The following is a 22,657-nucleotide window of genomic DNA, read 5'->3' as shown; positions in this document are numbered from 1 at the left end:
GGAACGTCAATCCCCAGTTCTTGTCGTTCTCGCCTTTCCTCTTCTTCTGCCCTCCGCCTCTCTACTCTCAGTACATAAGAGCAGGCTGTGCTTATCTGTGCCCTTGCAAGAGGAGTGACCGTATCCTTTCTTTTAAACTCCCTCCAATGCCTGAGAGTGACAATATATTCTCTGTTAAGCTTATGTGAAGCCTCCGATAGCACGTAAAACTCCTCACGCTCTTTTTTCAGCTCTTGGTACGACGGCAATGCCTTTATTGGGCTCAATAACACTTCGTCTTGGATGAAGTCATTGGGGCTACTTAAAAGGTCCTTCAGATAGACGTTCTCACTGAATTCCTCAACGACCCTGCCGCCAAAATAATTCTGAAGGAAATCATTCAGCCCCATGTTGGTGGTGCGTTCATTTCCCTCCAGCAGTAATTTATGCAGCCGACTGTCAAGAGTCCACTGCGGTCGCTCTTTACTCCCCACCGCATGTCGAGCTGCAGCGTCGGAACCATCGCCGGAGATGCCGCTTCAAGGCGCCATCACAACGCCCGTGCGGTGAAGCATCCCACTCGCACCGCCCAACTGCGGCCAGAAGGTGCCGCTGGCTCCAAAGGACAGTCGCGGCTGTCTCGTCCCGCAGTCCCAATGGCGTTGGGCGTGGCACTCGCACGGCGGGGCGGCCGGTGCGCCATGCGGCCGCACTGCAACGCCTGTCGGTGAAACAGTCAAGGCCCACCGCCCCCGCAGCAACACAACGTGCAATTGGCCACAACACCGCCACATTATCGCCCTTTTTTATTTTATTCACGTTGTCCGTCGGTTTGCCCTATCACTGGCGATAAAAATAACTCCGCACTCTCGCTGAGAAAGAAAAAAGCGCGATCCCACCGTCCCGCCGCGGGCCAACACTCTCGACCACCCACCGCCATTGCCGCACAGAAGACCGCAGTCACATCGCAGAGTCAGCACCACAATGTGCACCACACCATCGTGCAGTGAACAATGGACGAGACGCAGCCACGCATCGCCCCGCTCCATTTTCCCACCACTCAAGCGTTGCGTGCCCGCACAAAGTAGCAAGCAGAATCAGAGTGCACACAAACCCAATCAACACCCTCACTCGCTGAAGCACATTATTCGCATGGAGTAACAACATTTGGGGACACACCAGCAGTAGCAGGCTGCATGGAATTTCCCTGCCAACCCTGTGAAGAGACGCAACAACTCTGCGGAGTCAAAGTGGCAGCCCCTCGGTGTTGCCCACAGTTCACATGGCAGGAAGAATTCCACGCACGCATAGTTCCGGACACCTCGCTTTTTGAGTGCACATCAACTGGGCGTAAAAAAATACGCGTGCAAGATGGCATTTAAATACGTGATATCCTCAGCCTGCTTCGTTTGATGGTGTTGGCGAGCGACCCCACACAATCCAGTCAAAGTGACACGCCGGAAAGGATGGCGTCAGTCAATAATCATTAAAAACCACGCCAATGCAAAAAGCCGAAATTTGGGTTTGCAACCGAATTCGGGGGCGACGGTGGCATGAGAGTGTGTATGTGTGCAAGACCCTTCGTGGGACGGTGCTGTCCAATCCCGCCGTGCCCTGTCACAAAAGGGACAAAAAAAAAGAAGCACACTCTCCAGAAAAGGAGTGACGGTTGGGCAGTCAACCCCCGTTCCTTCTCACGTGACATCCACATATGTGCACTCCACCTCAAATACGTACCTCCCTGGACGCCGCATACATGACGTGTGGTTTCGTCACTCGTAATAAGTTTTTCCTCCTGCAAACAAAAAAAAAGGACGGCCATGGCGCAGCTCCACTCAGAAAAGAAATCGGAACAGACACGGGTGGGAGCCAGTGATCATAAAAAATAATAATAAAAGAGTGTAATAACTCCTCCAAGCCACGGAATCGTGCAATGTTCGTCCGTCTTCTTCCACATTGAAGCCACCACGACAGAACAAATGCAACAGACACATGTGCAGCACAATATCTTTCGCTGCCCCGCGTCCCATCTTACTTCCCATGAGTGCCACGGCGGTGGTGCCGGCGTTACATCTGAGATGACTCCAAAATATCAGGCAGCGTGCTGTGGAAAGTGGATGCTTGCCAAACGTGCCCGCGTTGGCGTCTAAAACAAAATGACATCAAAAAGAAAAAACCATCCGCGGCTCAAGCTACCCGTGTGTGGCCGTACTAAAGCAAACACTGAGACACGTGTGGAGCGACGTAAAAAGAAAGAAAAGGAGAAAAGAGAAACAATGAAATAATCCACAGAAGTACATCGATACATATATGCATACACAAAGTAATACATCAATCCGCATAATTCTTCGTTCCTTCTCTCGCTGTTCCTTCTACACAGCATCAGAAGCATAAGGAGCGGCAGGCATGCCCTCCCACACAGTCATCGTGCAACAGGAGGGAGAGTCACTGCAGGCACCCGCACAAACAAATAGAAACAAACCAACAAAAACCAACAATCAATGACGCTTTCGGTGCGGAGTCCGATGAGTGGCTGCGCAGCTGCACAGCCGTGGCCCCCACGCCCTCCCTCATATCAGCCAACAACGCACACTCACAACCTCCAGGAGGTGACGCGTCACAGAAGAGCCTCATCGATTGTTTTCCCTAACGTTTTCTTGAATGCATCCTATGGCCCGCACACCAGCCACCATCGTCGGGCACGTCCTCATTACTGAGTACAGACATGAAATAGAGAGAGCAGCAGCCCCCATATTCGGTGCTGCAGCGAAGAGCGTAAAACACACACACACCCGTTACGCATCCACGCCGGGCTAGCGTCATAGTTCGATAATCCGTTGTCGTCGATAATCGGTAAAATAAAATAAGAACACCAAATCAATCATCCAACCAATCTATGAATAATGGAAAGAAAGCAGATATCCGCCAGAAGCGTCCACGTTATGCGCATCTGCGAGGGGCTTTGTGCCTTCTCGCCGCGTAGCGTTACTGTTGGGGGCGAAGCCTTTCCACCCCCAAAGGGAGAAAATGCGCCAAATCTTTCGTCAAGCAAAGCATCTTCGCCTGTCCAGAAGAGCATAATTAATGCTGCAGCTCGCACTGGATACACGGTCCAGCGGGCTCAGGGCGTCTGGGCGGGTGTCACCGGCCATGGGCTGCAACGGCGCAGCGGGTGGCCGGTAAGAAGACGCAGCGGTGGTGCCTGAGGCGTACGACGATGAAGTCACGTCGTGCGGCTTCTGCGTCTCCTCGTCGCTCTCCTCGCCATCGCGCAGCAGCGCCTCCAGCCCTCCACAACGCGGCTCGCGCAGCTCCTGCCAGTGGCGGTCCTCCACGTACCACACAACGAAGCTGTACACAGCGACCGCAAGCAGCACAGCCGTCAGCAGCAGCACGATAGCCGCGTACGCCCTCGCTCCGCCGTCGCTCGGCGCAAGGTGGTTGGCCGCGCTGACCACGCACAGCGCCGCAAGGAGCGCAAAGCTCGCCGTGTGTATCACCGTCAGGAAGGCCGAGCGCATCATGTTCGTGAAGCCAACCACGCCCGCACCCGCAAGCAGCACAGCAGCCATGCAGAAGTACAGGACGTGGCAGCCTCCCACGGGCGGGTGCACAGCCGCAATCAGGCCCACCACGCACAGCACCGACAGCTGGAACACGCACCAGTACACGCGGCTGCCCCTCATGCTCGTCAGCATGCCGCCGTACATCCGCTGCTGCGCCGCGGGGTGCCAATACCCGACGGGGTACAGCAGGCGCTCGTGCAGCGGCTTCCTCAAAAATTGCCAGTACCTCGTAAAGCTCGCGCCCGTGTGGCGGGCAATAAAGTAGCACACACCAGCAGGGAACGCCACACCGTACAGCACGCCAACGACACCAATCACGCGGTGCTGCACGCGGGCGCCGGGCATCGCCAGTGCAAGCACGGAGCCAAAGAAAATGCCGAGGTGCATCGCGTGCGCCACAACGTACGTCAGGCTCGGGAAGCGCATCGCCGCCCACGCACTCGCCGCGTCCACGCCGCGCCACCGCTGGAAGACCGCCGTCACACCGCAGTGCACGCACCCGAACACAGCGGCGAGCAGCGCGTTGCCCACCACCATCCACAGCGGGTCAAGGGCAGCGAACACCGACAGGAAGTACGGCAGCGCAGCGGTGCTCGCACGCTCCTGCGCCGAGGCACACGACATCCTCGCAAACACGCCGAGCGCCTGCATCTCCAGGACGGAGCCCAACCCGCCGGTCACCACCACGGCAACAGCCGCCGCACCCGCAACAACGCCGGTGATCGCCGAGAGGGCGCTGGCAGCGGCGGGCAGCATGTCGGACCTGATCGTGAAGGACCCAAGCAGCACACCCTTGCAGCCGCCGAACACCGCCGCAGCGTCGCAGCGAATGACTATCGTCTCGTCGACAGCAATGTAGTAACCGCGGTGCACAGGCACAGCCAGCTCCACGACGGTGGACGGATTCGTCGCGTTGCGCACCCACGTCGCGTTGCTCAGCATCGCTCCCCAAGGACCGCCAAACCCACTCGGCTGCGTCGTCGACACAGGCACAAAGCTCAGGTGCGTGCCGAGCTGCGGGTCACGTGCCCACCGAAACGGCGGCGGCAGCGCCACCATAAGCCGCGTCGGGACGGCGCTCCCACCGCCGCGGATGTCGTTCTGCGCCAGGCTCCCACCAGCCGCCGTCGTCGTCACAGCGAGCGTCGGGCACGCCACGTCGCTCCACCACAGCGTGCTGCTCACCGACGCCGTCGGGGTCCGCGTGGGCGGCAGTGCCACCGTCTCCGTCACCTGCAGCGTCTCCGTCGGCCCGCACTGCGTCGGACTGTAGTGCGTCGCGCTCGGCGTCGGCTTCCACGTTGGCGTCGGGCTGCGCGTCTCCGTCAGCGTCGCCGTGCGACTCAGCAGCGGCATGCCGGGCGTATGGTTGCACCCGTCCACGTGCGGCAGGTACACCGGCAGGCAGTCGCGCCCGTACCCGCCCTCAGCACAGCGGCAGCGGCACGACCCCGACATCGCCCTCGTCGCAGCAGCAAAGCAGTGCACGTCGGCGTCGCAAACGCCACACGCCACGGGACGGAATTCCCCGATGATGCCGGCGGACCTGTAGTCCATCGGCTGCAGCGCCTGCCCGTTGAGCGTCAAGCACCCCACGACGAACCGTCGGCCGGCGCCTCCAAGCGCAACGGTGCCGTCCATCACGACGGGCCCGCTACCGGCGTTCCCGTGGAGCGTCAGCGTGCTCTGCGCGAGCTCCGCACTGCGCGGGTACGGCGGCACCGACAGGAGCCTGCCGCTGATGCTGTTGCCGCGCACCGACAGCCACGACCCGGACGCAAACGACGCCAACCCCCGCAGCACCAGCAGCGCGCCATCGGTCAGCGCACCGGCGTTGTCGTTCACTACGACGGCGGACAAGTTAGCCTCCACCCCGCTGTCGAAAACCAACCCATGCGCAGCGTACACCTGGCTCCCCGACACGCGCAGCACAGCGCCCCCCGACGCAACCACGCGCGCACTCGCGTACAACGCATATTCGCCACCGAACACAGCCGCGTCCAGCGCAACGCCGCCACCGACAAGCTCCAGCACCGCGCCGTCCACCACCACCGTCCGCCCACCAGTCATCACGGTCACGAGGGCAACGCCGGACACAACCAGCACGGACCGCACGAGCCGCAGGCCCGACAGCACCAGCACCGGTGCGTACGGCGAGGACTGCGAGCCGGGAAGATACACAAGCGGCGTCGGCCTCGTGGCAACCAGCAGGGAGTCCGTCACCGTCAGCACGGACCCCGCGGGAAACGTGCCGCTCAGCACAAGCGCACCGTCCAGCGCCTCCACATCGCACGCCCACAGCTCCACCGGTCCGCTCTCGTCGCTCACCGCCGCCCCCGCACCGCGCACCGCTCCACCGCCCATCACGTACAGCACGGCACCGTTCAGCAGCGACACGTTCTGCACAACGATCCGCACGCCGTCCCGCGCCATCCACGGCACGTAGAGCACAGGACTCACGCCGTCCAGCACAACGTGGCGCAGCGTCACCTCGCTCGCGCCGGCAGGCACAACGAACACCGACTGCACCGCCACGCCCTCGCGGACGAACACACTCGACGCAGTGCCCACAGCAGGCGGCAGCGCGGGAGCTCCCACAGGCACGCACGCCTCGCCGTACCCACCGCTGCCGCACGCGCACACGCACACACCGTTCTTCATGCTCGCCGACGCCGTCCCGGGCGCGTAGCAGTGCGTGTCCCTGTCGCAGGCGTCGCACCCAGCAACGTCGATGCTCCCAGCGTCGCCAAAACCAGCCGCTGCGTACTCCTCCGCCGTCAACAGGACACGTCCACCGGCGTCGTTGCAAACCACCCTCAAATGCGCCCCAGCCAAGAGCGACAGGCTCAGCGAGACCATCCGCGGCAGCAGTGCTCGGTTGCGCACAAAGCTCAGCGTGCTCCCAGCAGCGGTCACGGCGCCAGCAGCGTAGAGCATCCCCCTCGAGACGCCGTCGTGCACGTTGCCCTTCACCAGCAGCATCGACCCGCCATCCAGGCTCACCGTCGAATAAAACGCCACCGCGTAGTCCTCCGTCGACAAAAACTCGTTCCGCACAATCGCCACAATGGAGCCCGACACGCTCACAGCCCCACGCACAGACACCGCGTGCTTGCACAGCAGGAAGTCGCTGTCAGCAAACGCCACCACGGAGCCGCCACTGGCAGCAACACCGCCCTCCACCGACACGCACAGCCCCAGCGCCGTCTGCACCGACAGCCCGTCCAAGTACAGCGCACCGCGCGACGACAGCGCCACGCCGCCAACAAACAACACGCCAACAGCGCCGCGGAACACCGCCGCCACATGCGTGCGCGCAATGGTCAGCACGCTCCCCGTCAGATTCACGTTGTGCAGCACGAGGCACGCGGACGCGTCGCCAAGGCCGTAGTCGCCGCGGTGCGCAACACGCGCCTCTGCAATCAGCACCGAGTTCACCACAGTGACGCGCGAGCCTGGCGGAAATCGGTTCGCCACCAACACGCCGCCGCCAGAGGGAGACTCAAGCCCGCTGATCAACACATCAACGCGCTCGCCAGCAGGCGGGTCGGACAGCCACCCAACAACGTACAGGCTCGCTCCGCCCAAAAACGTGCAGTTCGCCAGCGTCACGTTGCGCACGCTCCCTGACATCGACCCCACGTCCACCACAAAGTCCGCCGCAAAGGTCACGCCAACGTAGCACACCACCGACGTCCCGAAACTGACGTTCACCTCCACATCACAACGCACGTCCCGCACGCACAAGTCGGCGCCGTCGGTGCTCGGCGGCTCGGGAACAGCGACGGGCAGGCACGCATCGCCGTGGCCGCCCTCAGCGCACGTGCAGGCACAGCCATCACTCGAGGCCGTCGTCGTGTACGCGGGGAAGCACGACGCCGCAAGGGCGCATGGGTCGCTGCAGGTCAGAATGGTGGCATTGTGCACGGACGGGATGCTGTAGTACGCCTCCTCCTCGTCGTCCACACTGTTGCACGCGGCCACAATAGCTCCGTTTGTGAGATCGCTGGACCCTGTGAATATCCATAGCGCTGTCGGCGTGAACGTGCTGGAAATAAATTGGTTGCCGGACACAGACACCGTGGAGTCACGGAGATTCACCGTGGGGTTAAAAAAAGCAAAGGCTTCCGATGGGGATTCACGGCAGAGGTTGCCGCTCAACTGCAGCCAGGAGTTGTAGTAAATTTTTGGGGAGTAGCTTGGAAAAAACACAACCGAACTTCCCTGCATTTCGTTGCCCTGAAACACAACCGCTGACCGAGACTCCGCACGTAACTCCCAAAGAAATAAGATGACGTATTTCACCGGCATCGTCACAACGTTGCCTCGAATCACCACAGCAGAGTTGTTCAGTACACTCAGCGACGAAGACTGGCTAGACCCTTCAAGATATATCAGCGTACCGTCACCACCAGCCATGTGAAACGTGTTGCCCATCACCGCAAACACGGAGTGCCACGACACGCTCACCGCAGATCTGGAAACGCGAATGGCGCTTGACGGTGCCCTCACGCTCTGAAACACATTGCCACTGAGCACCACCGCGGAGTCGTTGCTAATCACCAGCTCATTCATCGCAACACACGACGGGCTGCCAAGGTCCAAGCCCGGCCGAGGGATCAGCCTCGTGACCGTGAAGCGGTTCCCGCTGATCGTGATGTTCGTGTGCGGTGGAAACACACCCTCCGGGCTGAGCAACGCGTCACAAAACGTGTTGCCGGTGACGACGATGTTCAGCGACCTAACAGCGGCGTACACGTTGCCCAACAGCAACAGCACGGCGCCGTCCCTCCACGTGCATCCATCGAACGTGATGTTCGCCACGTCGCCCGTCATCGCCCCGACCAGCACCGTCAGGATCATGCGGCCCCCGCTGAACGTAACGTTGCGGTAGCATAGCCACGACAGTCCGCTGCCCACAGCCTGCGCCACCTCGGGGTACACCATGTCGCTGATGCACTCACCAACCGGCGGCGGTGGCGGTGTGCGTGGCGGTGGCGGTGACGACGGTGGCGGTGGTGGCGGCGGGCCAGCAGGCACAGGCGCCGGGACGCACGCATCGCCGTGCCCTCCAGCAGCGCACTGGCACTCGCAGTCAATGACCGCCGTCGTCAGCGGTGCAAAGCAGTCGCCGTCCTTTGTGCGATCCCCGCAAGCGGCAACCGTCGTCGCGTTGGTGATGCCGTGGAGCTCCAGCTCTGCCGCCGTCGTCACCACACGTCCCGCGACCGTCAGACACCCAGCAACGAGCCGGTAGCCGGCGTCAGCCTGCGATAGCAGAGGCTCCGACAGCCCCGTCGAGCCCATCTTGCAGCCCGTCAGCGTCACCACACTGCTGCCGTCAATGCTCACAAAAGCGGACCCAGCGTCATAGAACATCGCACCCAATCCCACGTCGTTGTCACGCCAATCCAACCAGCTTGACCGCTCAACGGTCCACAAGTTGTATGCATAGACGGAGCAGGACACGGAGCCGCTGTTGCCCACCACGCGCAACACACTGTGATCCGACACGCTGAATCGGGAGTACTGGAACAGAAAGCTTGTCCCGGAGGCCATCGTATTGTTGAGCAGCGCAAAAACGGAGTGATCACGAACACTGAGGGTATTCAAGTGCAGAAGGTATTTGTAGCCCTCAAAGCTGCAGTACCGCGCGTACAGCGAGCTGCCGCCCACCAGCGTCAGCGTACCGATCGAGTACAAACCAAACGCATCGTGCTTCGTTGCATGCGCCCTGACGTTGCTGACCAACAGCGAAGAAGCACTCAACGCAACGTTCTGCAGAAGCACGACGCTCAACGCGCTGCTCACAGTGTCCGATAAGTAGAACTCAGAGGACTGCACGGCGTCAACCTCCGTGACGGCAATGTCGCAGTGCAGCGGGAGGGCAAGTGCAAAAGCAACAACAGAGGACCGCATCACCGTCTGGCTCACGCGGATCAGGACGCCCGCTGACTCGGCCACCTCAGCACCCCCAACAAAATGCAGCACAGCCCCATCAAGGAATGTGCACCCAGTGAGCGTGATGTTGATTGGGAGATGCAGCGGCATACTGTCAAAGAAAAAGGTCAGAACTGCATCCACGCCGCTGAATGTCACGCCCTCGTAGCAGTGGTGCGTCTTCCACATGTTCAGCGTGAGGCTCGTCAGCGTCTGGTTCACCACGCAGCTCGTGTCGCCGTCAAAGACTCTCTCCGCTACGGGCGGCACAACCGTGTCGGGCACCTCAAAGGGAAGGCACGACGCGCCATGCCATCCGTCCCTGCAGCTGCACGAGCACGAGCCGCGGTCCACCAACTCCGTCCCGGGCATGTAGCACGCCGCGTCGTCGTTGCATGTGCCACACCTGAACACAACCACGTCCTCCGGAAACACGCCGTCGTACGACACCTCCTTCTCGCCCTGCAGGTTGCACCCAACCACAAACCGCGCGGGCGGCTTCACGATCGTGTTTGACGGAACCAGATCAGCAAAGGAATAAGTATCTTCCAACTGACGGTTGTACGCAAGCGCCACGGTGGTGCCGCTGTCTAAAAGCTCAATGTTGTGCTGAGAATTTGCTATACGTAGTATTGAAAACGCGCTCACGCTGTTGCCCTCCACACGCCACTGCGCACCTCCCTCGAGTGTCACAGAGCCGTCCAAATGCACCAGCGTGGAATCAAAAACCTCCGTGCTTTCAACGAAGGTGCAGTCCGCCACTCTCAGCAACCCCGCGGAGCTCACGGTGGTATCCCCGTAAAGATAAACGCCATGGACCGCGCTCATCGTGTTGTTCTCCACGTCAAAGTAGCCGCCGTTCTTCACAACAGCGTAAACGCAAACGGATGATTCCAAACCGCTACCCCCCTCCGTTGCCCTCAGCGTATTTCCCTTCACAATGACCCCGCCACCATCAAGAACAACAGCTTCGGAAAAATAGACCGCGTAACTACTTCCTTCGATGAAATTGTCAAGCAGCTGAAGCGTCGAGGTCACCCCAAGAAAAAATTTCAAAAATAAAATGGCGTAAGACGAAATCGTCACAATCTTATTGCCCGCCACCAGTATCTGGGAGCTCGAGCCAAAATCACCCTTAAACTCCAACGCCTCAGAATCCAACATCGAGGATGTCATGTTCACGTGCACGCGCGCACCACTTCCCCTGATCGACAGGCCCATGAGGACGCACTGCAGCAGCGTGATGTTGAGTGTCTGTTGTGGCGCGTTAAAGTTATACAAGTCAAGCACAATCGCGGCAGTGAAGGTCACGTTGACGAAGCACAGACCACGCACACCGGGATCAGGATAGTCCACGGAGCTGATGCTGCCACCGTGCACGCAGCGGACCTCCGTGTCCTTCGCATCGGGGAGCGGGAGCGGTCCAAGGCCGTCCGGAACCGCTGCTGGCAGACACGTGCCACCGTATCCGCCAGCAGCGCACACGCACTCACAGCCGCTGATGCTGCTCGTCCTCGCAGAAAAGCACACGGCGTCCACAGTGCAAACGCCACAGTCCAGCACCGTCACGGGTGCCTCAATGTTGAGGTCGACTCCGTAATCCGTCACAGGTGAGCCCCTTGCCTCGTTGCACAAGCCGTAGATGATCGGGCGCACGTCGGATGGCAGTGACCACTTGCTTGTCATGTGTGCGATGGTAGACGAGTACGAGCCGTACGTGAGTTTGTTGTGAAGTATCGACCACACACTCCGATCGCGGAACGCAACGCCGTTTTCGTCGGCCACGTACACAACGTAGGCGGTGCGGAACTCGTTGTCGCGGTGCACTAGCCAACTGCCACCAGTCACGGTCAGCACGTTTGTGATGAGCATGGCAAAGCCGAGACGGAAAGTGCTGGACACAATCTGCAGCACGCTGCCGCCAGCCACCGCAACGTCCCCAAACATACACGCACCCCTGTAGAAGTCGTTGCTCGGCGCACTCCACGAGCTGTTCTGTATGGAGAACACAGAGCCACTGCTGACACGCAGGTCCGATGCAAGGGCGTACATCACGTGCGTCTGCGAATTGACGGCGCAGTTGTCCATGTAGAAAACGCTGGACAGGTTCACGTCGAGACCGCGCTCCACGAGGATCGCAGCGCACGAGCCCCCGCCACACACCAGCTTCGACCGCGTCATGACAAACCGCGTCGACAGAAGCCGGACGCCGTCCAGGACAAGCGCGGGGCCACACCGATATCCCGCATGGCCAGGAGTCGCCGGCACGTACTGCGACCCGCCAACCGTCGCGCGCAGCGTCGAGTTCGCCAGCAGCACACTCGAGTTCGGCGGCATCGCGCCATGCAGCACGATCGTGCCCTCCAGCGACGTCACATTCGTCATGTTGACGAGAGCGTGCGGCATCAGGCGCGCCGTGCTCTCGCTGAGGCCACCAATCCGCAGCTGTGCGCCGCCCGCAAGCACGCAGTGGCGCAGCGTCACGTTCAGCGCGTCAGCAAACGCGCCCATCGAACGCAGGTCCACCGCCACAATGATCGGCCCGCTGAACACCACCGAGTCGAAGCACGCCGTCGCACGCCCGCCGCCAACCGTCACCGACTCCGTCAGCGTCACGCCACTCACGCAGTCCTGCGCACCACCACCGGCCCTCGCAACCGGCACGTCGAACGGCAGGCACGCGTCGCCCACGCCGCCGGCACGGCAGCTGCACACGCAGTCAGAAAACGACGCCGTCAGCGCATCGAAGCACGCCAGCGCAGCCGCGCAGCCGTCGCACGGCACCACGCTCACGGACGACAGGCCGGCCATGCGGTAGTCGCCGCTGCTCCGCAGCACCCGGCCGCCAGCACGGTTGCACTGCACCGACACGACGCCGCTCGTGATCGCCAGCCCGGAGACAAGCGTCGCGCCATTGGCAACGCAGCGCGCAATCGACACGGCGCCACCGTCCAGCGTCACACCCGACAGCGACGCCACCGACGACGCCTCGCCCACCGCCCACACGTCGTGCAGGTCCAGCCACCCGCCGCCACCGATCGTCCCACCGTCGCAGCGCACCAGCGACGACGCGACAGACCCCTCGACGCCCACGAAGCGCAGCACCGAGTCGGACACCGCAAGGTGCTCGCCAAGCAAAAGGCCGCCGCCGCTGCTCACAGCCGACACGTTCGTCACGGAGAACACCGAGTGGCTCCGCAGACTGAGACGCGACGAGGACGCCACATGCATCGCGGACGCGGTCGGACCGCCCGACGCCTCCAGCGACACGCCGTCAAGCACCACAGCGCTCGACAGCAGGTCCACGTCGCCGCCAACGTACACCGCCGACCCGCCCGCCTGCAACGACCTCAGCACAGTGTTGCTCACACGCAGCTGCGTCTGCAGCAGCGACGTCGCGTACAGCACAAGCGGCGACGCCACCGCGTCCGTCAGCCCGCTCAGCTGGGAGTAGCGCATTGGCCCCGGCGTCACAATCGTCGAGTCGCGGACCGTCACGTTCGTGTGTGCCGGCAGGTTGTCCACAAACACGAGCGAGCAGTAGCCGCCGGACAGCCCGCTCACGCTCACCTCCAGGCTCCGGTCACGCGCCGGCTCGCCGCTGTAGCCCCGCACGTGGATCTGCGCACCGCCGTCGCACACACAATCCCTCAACTCGATGCGCAGCGCGCCGGGAAGCATCGCCGGCACGTCAAACACAACAGCCACGCCGTTCGTGATGTAAACGCCGTCCATCAGCACCGTGTCCACGGCGCGGCCAACCGTGATGGCTCTGTCCACCGTGCCGCCCCGCAGTCGCAACACCACCGCATGCGCCGCAGGCATCCACGCAGCAGCAGCAGCCAGCGCCAACACAAAAAGAAGCGCCACACGCACAGCCGCAATGACCATGCACCGCACACGGTGCCGGCTGCGCGGACACGCGCCCACCGCAGACCGCATCCACCGACACAAACAGGTATCAACAGGACTGTCGTGGTGTGTCACACTCGCCCCGTCAACCGTAACTCCTGTCCAACAAATCCCCTTTCTTCAGATGGGAAATCCAGAGACACAATTCCGCCAGATCGTTATCCCAATACTGCTTATCCTAATACTGCAATTAATCCCTAATAGCTTGAAACGATAGTTGTGCTGGTCAAGCCAATTTACCTCTAACTGTTTTTTCAGGAAAGGAATAAAAAGGAGCAGCAAATAAACACAGCGGCACTCAGACGCATCCGGCCACAGACAGTCCCCACCACAGCGCAACCACAGACACAAAGACGCGCAGAAGCAACCACGCCAGTGACACCATCGCCCTCCCCTCATCGGCCGGAACCGCACCAAAACGCACCGCGGATTTGTTGTGAATTGACGGCAATTGAGCAGTATACACGGAACAGCATCAAAATTTCATCCTATAATTGCTCAAATTTATGTTTCTCGTACCCGCTGCCAACATCACCAAAAAGACCACAGAAGGGAATTGTTCCACGCATCCTTCTCCTGATCAAAGCAAACCCTTCATATCCTCTCCCACTCCACGGCCTGAGAGCCGCAAGAGGCTGTCGAGAAAAAGCACACGTGTGGAAATCCCCAATTTGCGAGACGGAATCGGCTGCCACTCACCCTCACTCCCTCCCACCTACCCGCTCCCACAGCACCACTGCCGCAGCACATCATTATGACAAGGAGAAGCAGCACCGCGGAAGTAAACACATGCCGGGACATGTTGGGTCTCTGCGGCTCACTCTCTCTTCCTTCCCTCCTCCTTCCGCTGGATCCGGTCACGCGGCGACGGTTGTGTGTGCGGGGTGCCTTCACTGCAGCAACACGTGAGAGCATATGTGTGTGTTTGGGCGGTGTGTTTGCTGTTGGTCATTTCAGAGTGCACAGTGGTTATTCGCGCCTGTTTTCCTTACTAGCGTGTCTGCATGCGCAAGGTGGAAAAGACAACAACAGCGGCAATAAATCAGACACGCCACTGGAGTGCAGAGCACATCACCCACACAAAGTGCAGGACACGAGACAATCCAAAAGGCATGACACGGGGGACCGTGGCCCACAGAAAAGAGCAACAACAAGGCGAGTCACGGCGGAGCCCAACGCTCACACAGTAACAACGCCGCCAGCCCGCGCATGGGAGAATCCGGCCAACCCCAAAAAAAAGGCAAACAACGCAAACAGGCAAGCGCCATGGACAAGGACGAGTGACCCACGACCACCGCCTCCCGATCATTCCCACGAACAACGGGATATGGGGACAGCCCCGCAGCCAGCTCACAACGCACGCGGAGCGGGCACCCACCACACCGGCCACGCGCAGAGGTGGGCTCTCATCCACCATGACGCGACGCCAAAATGCCACTGCCGCCACACGGAGTACACCATCTCCTCGGTACAACTCATCCTTCGTACATCCCCTACAGATGCCTCCGTCAACGATGGGCCCTATAACACAATAGATGTAATTGGAAAATGCAGCCATGCTGCAATACCGCCGGACACAACGATTCTTCCATAACGGAGCAATTCTCCCAGTATGCCTCGCATCCACACAAACGCATCCAAATGTATAAAACAGCCCCAATGTTTTTTGCCAGAAACCAAACAATCCCTTCACTCCCTAATTTGTTTTCCTATTTCGACGGTTCTTCCTCACTTCGGAGTGCTTCGTCTCCTCTAAAGCCTCTGTACGATACTGACACTTGGTACTGGCGCACCTCTTCCTTCCAAAACGCCGCAATTTCACGGCTTTCATCATCGCTCACATTATTGGGATTGACGACATCACATCTCTGCCAGTCATACATCGGCGTGCTGTCTGCGTGCTGCACGTAAATAATCTCCCACGACATGTCTCGGGATAACTCCTCCCAACCATTAAAATATGCCGCCAGGCACTCGGTGAACTGCCTCGCAGTGCTGGCGGTGGTGTGGTGCCCACCCGCCGTAGTCATCCGCAGACCAACCAGCGTCTTCGGATTTGAGTCCACAAAGAAAAGGCCGTCCACCAGCGGAAAGTTTTGGACTTTGGGCTCATACAGCACCCAGTGGTCCATAGCAACCGGATTGGAAAGGCGCTCCGGTGGCGGTAGAACCTCTTTTCTGGTGAAGCTCTTGTCTGAGTGCTCTTTCAGTGCACCTGTGTGGCTCACGTCGTCCTGGTGGCCTCAGTTCCTTGATTTTAATTCTTATCGCACGCAGGAAATCCTCATTCAAAAATGCGGATGCGGCACACTTTCCAATAAGATATGGTGGGGCATAATCCCAGAACCTCAAAACGAAAAAAATAAAATCGGACTGCTTCATTTCATTCTCCAACCTGGACAAAGTTTCACGTTCGAGATGGGAAGATACCAGCAAATTCAGAGGCGATTCAATGCTGTTTCCTCGTCGTACTCGGACAACCCTCACAAGCTTTCGAGACAAGTCGCTGTCATTGGACGAGTAACAGCAGCCAATACCCAAATTGCGCTCTAATTCCGAGGCGGTCGACCCACCCACGGCCTGCTGACACGCTTTAATGCGGTCATCACATGCCTGTTTGCCAAAGATAGAGCGGAGAATTGGTCCCACGTTATTCATGCGACCCCTCACCTCCCTCCAGTACTCCGCTTGCTCCTGCAGGGGCCAATTGCGTTTCATCCAAATGCACATTGCCCTCACATCGTTTTCTTCGGGACAATTCGTTACGATTGCAGTAGCGTCCATTTTTTTGCCCACCGTTCATAGTCGTTTTTGTCTGGTGGTGTCATCACAATCATGCCCCATCCCCTGCAAGGCAAACCAGCAGGCGGTTGACGACATGCCAATGTCGCATCGTAGATACAATACCCCTTAACCCCACGCAAAGAAAAAATGTTTACAACATCATCAATCCTGGGGTCACCCCTGTATGTTGATACCGTTTTGGTGGTCTTGTCAAACAGAAATGATTGACTCCCAATAACGTACGCAACCATTGGGAGCTGCTCCGCATCATAGTGCAGCAGCTGGTAGAGGAGGTACGAACCGGCAGCCATCGACTTCCCGATCCCGGGCATCCCAATCAACAGACGCTGCTTGGGCTCAAAGTCGTTCCCACCGTGACTGCTGAACCACTCGGTGAGATCGCCCTTAACAATCTGCCATACTCGATCCACCTCACAGTTCACGTGGCAGTCACGAGTGGATTTATTCTCCTTCCATCTCCACGAGTACGGCCATCCCTTCTCCGAGGTGAGCACCATCAGCCTGGGACGCGGTGCACCGGATTGCCACACACCGTCATCCTTTTCGAGGGTGTCGTCAACTTTCTTGTAATCCCATTACTGCTGTGGTTCCCCCTCCCTCACTTCCACTCCCGTCCCCTCGCCGCCAGAAACTTCCACCACATGGCTCCACCTCGCATTGTACACAGACTCGTATGATCCCTCTAGCGTCTTTTCTTCTGCCTCCCGCCTTGCCTTTTATTCATTCAGTACCTGAGAGTGGACTACGCTCAGCCTTCCCCCTGCAACAGAAGTGACCGTTCCCCTCCCTCAAGGTCCTTCCATTGCTCCAGCGAGTCCACACCCTCGTGATGAAGGTTCATTACATCTGTTAAGAGCAGGTATGTATCCCATGCAAACCGATAATCCGCAACGTCGAGAATTCCTCTCATCAGCTGTCCATAACCCGAGTTGCCATTGGGATCCCGAGCGAGCATTCGCACCTACACATCCTCTTCCCCTCCGACGGCCTGCAGAAAACTGAGGCTCTTCAACTTGAATTAATCCAGCTTCGCTTTGATGATAAGTGCCCTCCCAACCAGCAGTACATCTTCCACCCGAAAGCCAAGAGTCCACTGTGGTTGCTGCACTTCCTCCATTCTTCTGCGAGTCGCAGCGAGTTGATCTGTGTTACCCTCAGACTCCGGCCTCGCCCCCCTCAAAGAATCTCCCTACGGCACAGCAGTCGCTTGGCACTCCTCTTTAGCACCTTGCACTCTCCTGTGCCTTATAGGCATTGTTTCTCCTTGATTTCTTAGTTTGATTGAGCTAAAGCCGAACACTAACCAACAACCAAAAAGAAGAATAAAAACCAATAGGCACAGACACGACAGGCAGTAAGGCAAATAAGAGAGCTATCCACACGGTGTGTGATGCACACCACACGCACGAGGACCACCACAAAGACGGCAAGTAGGTGCCATCCACCAAGCACAGTGTTGGTGGGAGCCGACAATAACAGCAGCGTGGTGCGCACGGAGGGTTCGCTCACGCATTCCGCTCGCTGCGGTCTAACATCCGTGTGGCACCGCCGTCACCGCACACTCTCCACGGTAATACATGCGCGCATATCGTCCCTGACACACACAAACACACAAGAGTGGAAAGGGGATTCGGTAAAGCAGCGGCCACACGCAGGGATCACAGATCATACACGCCACAACAGCGGCGCATCACGGCAGCCTCCCAGGCAAAATAAAAGAAAAATACAAAAGGCAAATTACGTGCTTTATGAAAGATCTCTGCAGTTCGCAAAGCATAAAAGAACCATGACACTCCCTTTCTTATTGCATTCGCCATTCATATTCCCAATGCGTAACCCTGCAGATGATGCCCCTCCATGGTGAAAACAACTGCCTCGTTGGGGTGTCACCGCGCAGCAATCCGCCCGGGTGGGAAAAAGAGTAAAAACAGGCGTCCGTCCACCTGAAGGAAGAGGGAAGCAGCCGCAGTGTCCTCCACGACGCAAACACTCCGCGGCCAGTGCCCGGTGTCTTGTGCGCGGAGTCCGCGATGAGGTTGTGGGCACGCCGCTGTGCCACACGGATTGCCCCCTCGGAACACAACAGCTGAAGTGTCCCTTCCGGTCGCACTCGTGGCAGTGGCGGCATCCGCTGCCTCGCTGCGTGCTGGTGGCGTCGAATAAGATGCTGCGGAGTGATAGAGGATGCCCGGCAGAAGCGGTGCTGGGCTGGGTGGACAGTGCCCTCCGCGGCGAGACACCCAGCGCGACTCCTGACCGCGGCGCTCACGCAATTCCCTCCACTCCTCTCCCTCCATCCGGCAATCGCACAGCCGCCGGCACATTGTCCCCGAAACAACACACACGTAAAGGCGTGGCAGCATATTCTCCAAGAGAACAAAGTGACAGCCACACGCTACGGTCATCGTGCCGACAATTCCGGCGTGGATGCACCCACACCCACAGCAGCAGACACAAAACCAAAAAGAAGTCTTCCACTCCGTGCCATGTCCTCGTGCGTGATGGTGAGGTGCCTCAAAAAAATACCGCCGCACGCCGTGCAGCTTTCCCACAGAGGATGAGAGCCATGGCGCACAATCATTGTCACTCCCTTCCTTCCTTCTCTTCATGTCTGCTGAGTGAAGCAGCAGCAGCTACATGCAGCTGCCAGCATCGAGCACAATAAGAGCATCCAACTGCACCGCAATATTTACACCGTCTGCGCTTGTGCGTGTGTGTGTGTATGCCTGCAAAGCAAAAAAAAAAAAAAAAGCATTAGTAATGCACAAATAAAAACAAAAGAAAAACTTGTTGAGACTCAAGATGGAATTACATCCCTAGCAGTGGTAAATCACAAGACTTTCGTTTCTTAACCGTTCTTCGTGAGAACTTTTACTTGCGCATAAAAAATCCAAAAAAAAAAAGAAACCGTCGTCGCAGAAAATCTTTTTTCTGGCGCTTCAAAGCGTTATGTCTGTTTTTGTTGTTGTCTCGTTTTTCTTTGGTTTCCTGCAGGAGATTTGGAAATAAGACATATTCGTCCCCGTCGCTTCAGCCCCCCCGAGTGTCCACACGTCATTTATGTTTCCATTGGGACGCTCCGTGCGTCTCTTTTGCTGTTGATGACAATTTCTTGTATTTTATTTTTCGACCGGCGACATCGGCGTGGCAGGAAATGCCGAGAGCGTCGGTGGTCGGTGGACGGAAACAGTGAATGGACCCCGCCACCCCCCAGAAGGCTCCACCACTAAATAAATAAATAAACAAAGGAAGACACCCGCGGCGGTGGCACAAAAATAAAAAATAAAAAGAAACGCTCAATGTAAAAAAGAAAAAAAAAAGCAATATCATCTCGCACAAAATAAAAAGAAGCATGAAATAGAATCAACAGCATCTACGTGATGCGCCAAGTAGTCCAGAGAGGGTGCGCGTAAAGACGCATGTGCTCCCGCTCGTGGCAGGAAGCCCTCACTGCAATTTCTCAGTAAAGGGCCACAATGCCGCACAGCCCCAGCAACAGCAGCAGCGGCCAAGGCATACTCCCACGCATCGAGGTGTCGGTTTTACTGATCATTCGCAGTTCGGCAAAACTCAGTGGGCGGTTGTACAGTAAAACGTTCATCACTGTCACGCTGATGCCTCCATCACCGCCCCCAAAGTAGAACTCCGATATTTCCGTCCCCCGCCTTTCAATTGTTGGCATCGTCTCTGAGCTCCCCACAATCTCGTCATCCACACACACAAGTCCCCTGTTGTCCTGCAGCATAATCGCCACCTGGTGTTCTTTCCCCGGCTCACATGCGCTGCTCGATGTCATTTTCACGCCGTTGAACACCGTCTCCCACTTCCCCTCCGCGGTGCAAGACAGCCCAATGAAATTCGTGCCTGCAGGGTCCTCCAGGCTTGCACCCACCAGAGGAGTGCTTTTGATACTGCCCGCGGGCGTCTCCGCGATGACCACCGTCGCCACAAAAGAAAAGCTGTAATCCACAAAGGTGTACTGCCTGTTCAATTTCTTCCTGTTCACGGGCCATATCCCCTTGGACCCAGACCCCGGGAACTTAAACCCATAGTCGACTTTTTCCGCACCTTTTACTTCTGCATTCACGCAGCGGTACATGTCGATCCACACACCAGGAGTGGCTGAATCGGACAAAAATGCCACCAGCCCATCCGTGGGTATAGACAACCCGGAAAAAAAAGTGTCCATCAGTGCCCAAATACTCACAACGGAATTGATTGTGTCGAGCTCCTCCTTCAGTGGGGAAAGAAAAATGCCACCAGTAATTTGATCTCTTTTCTCATGCAGAAGATACAGCATATTATTTGAGTGCTGCAGTCTGTTGGCAACCGTCCTCTCCCTATCATCATCCATAGAAATTGGGCCAACAGGACACGTGCGGTTATTATCCGTGACCCAAAGGTAGAGCGCATTGGCTTTGTCTTCCCCCTGGGGAAACCCTTTCTGAGTGTACAGCATGACACTCCTTATGCCAGAGTTCAGAGTGATGAGATCTCCCAACGCAAAATTTAGCCCCCGAGGGTTTGGCTCGCTGGTCCACAAGCGTGACAGTACCCCGGGAACCTCCGTCCATGTATCCCCCACGTCACTTGACTGAAACACTTTGCGGCCATCCGCACATTCAATGATCATGAGAATTTTTTCCTCCCATTCGGCAATAAGAGGGCCAAAGCAGGACCCAGGAGGCGTGCCTGTGGCGACGTCCCAGCTGCGGCCGTCATTCTTTGAATAAATAATGAAGACGGTTTTTCCTTCGCCTTTGAACGCCGTCAGGGGAAACACAAGCCAGCCCCTCTCCAGCACAATGCCTGAGCCACCAGCACCAAAAAACTTGTACAGGCCAAGTTTTTCAGTACGTGCGCTGATCAGCCCCAACAAAGATTGAGGTGTGCCCCATTGGATCCCTTTACTCGGCTCTTCTTCCGTGGACGGCGTGGCCTCACCCTTAACCAAATGAATATCCCAGCCAACATCAACCCAATGCTGCGCAGTTGAATCAAAAACAAAATAATAGCTTCCCACAAGGAGGAAAAGATTCTTGCCATTGGAAAGTGACGTGGGTAGAATCGCAACGCTCAACCTATCCTTTACGGCTTCTCTGGCAAAAACGGTTTGTGCATGCCACTTACTGGAGGTGATATAGGCGACCATGGACGGCCACGGCTCCGTAGCGTTGAGGTACCCCGCAACAATATCAACAGATCCATAACGCTCGGATGGATGCGCGGGATCATTATGCCTCTTCTCACCCCCAGCAAATGCAATCATCACTCCACCAGCAATAACAATAGAGGGTGAGACAAATGCATCCCTCACATCACCCGGGCCCGCCCCCTCTTTCGGCAGCACCGACGTCTTCCTCGGCCAAAAGAGACCGACCCGTTGCGGCAGCCGCACATCCCCTGAATTGCTGTCCTCAGCGGGTGCAGCCAAACCAGTGCCACAGCACATCATCACAACGAGGAGGAGCAGCACCGTGGAATCAAACACACGCCGGGACATGTTGGGTCTCTGTGGCTCACTCACTCTTCCTTCCCTCCTCCTTCCGCTGGATCCGGTCACGCGGCGACGGTTGTGTGTGCGGGGTGCCATTACAGCAACAACACGTGAGAGCATATAAATATGTGTGTATGGGCGGTCTGTGTGCTGTTGGTCCTTTCAGTGTCTTCGAATCTCACAGTAGCGATTAGCGCTTGCTTGCTTTCTTTCCTAGCGTGTGTGTCTGTGTGCGTGAGGTGGAAAGGTAGAATACAAAAAACGTATGGAGAGAATGCAGAGAGGTGTGGAAGAAACACACAAAACGATGAACGCCATCATCATTCACGGTGGGTCACATGGCCACCGACGTAGTCTTTTTTGTTTTGTTTTTTCCGTGGTGAGTGTATTGTACATATTACTCGCAAAATACAAGCAAAGTGTGACTGCAGACACAAAAAAAAAGCACAAAACGATTTGCCCATTCATGAGGCAAAACGCCCTCCTGCCACGCAACACCGGGCCCCTCTCATCCCACACACACACACGCACACACACAGCCATCAGACCGTGCGCACAAGGAAAAAACCAAAGTGACACAAACCAACAACAAAAAAATCTTCCGTGCGATCGTATTTTTAAAAAGGCCAACACACAATATGTATATATACATCATATTAATAAATAGATAGGTAGATAGATAGACACGGAATTGTGCAATCCAGGGCGCAAAAGAAAAAACCGATAAAAAATCAAATGGCCCTGGTGAGAGCTCATGTACTTCTTTCTTCAAAGCAATAAAATAAAATAAAAATAAAATAAACGGCCGGCGCCATTGCACATAAGCCACAATTGTTCATGAAGATCCAGCTACCCGATCATGTACAAATGCATATAAGGTTATTCCGTATTCCGCGAGAAAGGAATGTATTGAGCCTTCATCTCCAGTGTCTTTTCCCCTGATCTCCCCTCAGCGCCA

The 22,657-nt window shown here is 57.5% G+C and overlaps 3 protein-coding genes and 3 pseudogenes across 3 annotated transcripts, besides 11 other annotated features; all 6 read right to left on the bottom strand.

Moving 5' to 3' along the window:
- Tc00.1047053511827.139 lies at positions 1-554 on the bottom strand (annotated as a pseudogene; the record flags this gene model as incomplete).
- Positions 1-16,344: a sequence feature (areas not merged during assembly with more than two copies in the genome that could not be assigned to a particular haplotype).
- Tc00.1047053511827.130 (dispersed gene family protein 1 (DGF-1), putative) lies at positions 3,024-13,427 on the bottom strand (the record flags this gene model as incomplete). Its single annotated transcript, XM_811478.1, has 1 exon — positions 3,024-13,427. The coding sequence occupies one exon, from the start codon at positions 13,425-13,427 to the stop codon at positions 3,024-3,026; it is 10,404 nt and encodes a 3,467-aa protein (XP_816571.1).
- Positions 8,514-8,573: a microsatellite.
- Tc00.1047053511827.125 lies at positions 13,992-14,312 on the bottom strand (annotated as a pseudogene).
- Positions 15,107-17,074, bottom strand: Tc00.1047053511827.120 (annotated as a pseudogene).
- Positions 16,345-17,547: a sequence feature (heterozygous, non-Esmeraldo-like haplotype).
- Positions 17,548-17,927: a sequence feature (haploid, Esmeraldo-like haplotype).
- Positions 17,928-18,192: a sequence feature (areas not merged during assembly with more than two copies in the genome that could not be assigned to a particular haplotype).
- On the bottom strand, positions 18,089-18,811 carry Tc00.1047053511827.115 (uncharacterized protein; the record flags this gene model as incomplete). The annotated part of the gene is made up of 1 exon (XM_811480.1): positions 18,089-18,811. One exon carries the CDS (start codon positions 18,809-18,811, stop codon positions 18,089-18,091), a length of 723 nt encoding a protein of 240 aa, XP_816573.1.
- Positions 18,193-20,153: a sequence feature (haploid, Esmeraldo-like haplotype).
- Tc00.1047053511827.110 (trans-sialidase, putative) lies at positions 19,663-21,819 on the bottom strand (the record flags this gene model as incomplete). Its single annotated transcript, XM_811477.1, has 1 exon — positions 19,663-21,819. The coding sequence occupies one exon, from the start codon at positions 21,817-21,819 to the stop codon at positions 19,663-19,665; it is 2,157 nt and encodes a 718-aa protein (XP_816570.1).
- Positions 20,154-21,416: a sequence feature (areas not merged during assembly with more than two copies in the genome that could not be assigned to a particular haplotype).
- Positions 21,417-22,657: part of a sequence feature (heterozygous, non-Esmeraldo-like haplotype) that runs on past the window's edge.
- Positions 22,214-22,237: a microsatellite.
- Positions 22,359-22,383: a microsatellite.
- Positions 22,475-22,501: a microsatellite.

Source organism: Trypanosoma cruzi, genomic scaffold (genome assembly GCF_000209065.1).
Source record: "Trypanosoma cruzi strain CL Brener 1047053517171 genomic scaffold, whole genome shotgun sequence".
NCBI classification, from domain to species: Eukaryota; Euglenozoa; class Kinetoplastea; order Trypanosomatida; family Trypanosomatidae; genus Trypanosoma; species Trypanosoma cruzi.
The sequence above is the reverse complement of the archived record's forward strand: the minus strand, read 5'-3'. Positions and strand labels throughout refer to the sequence as shown.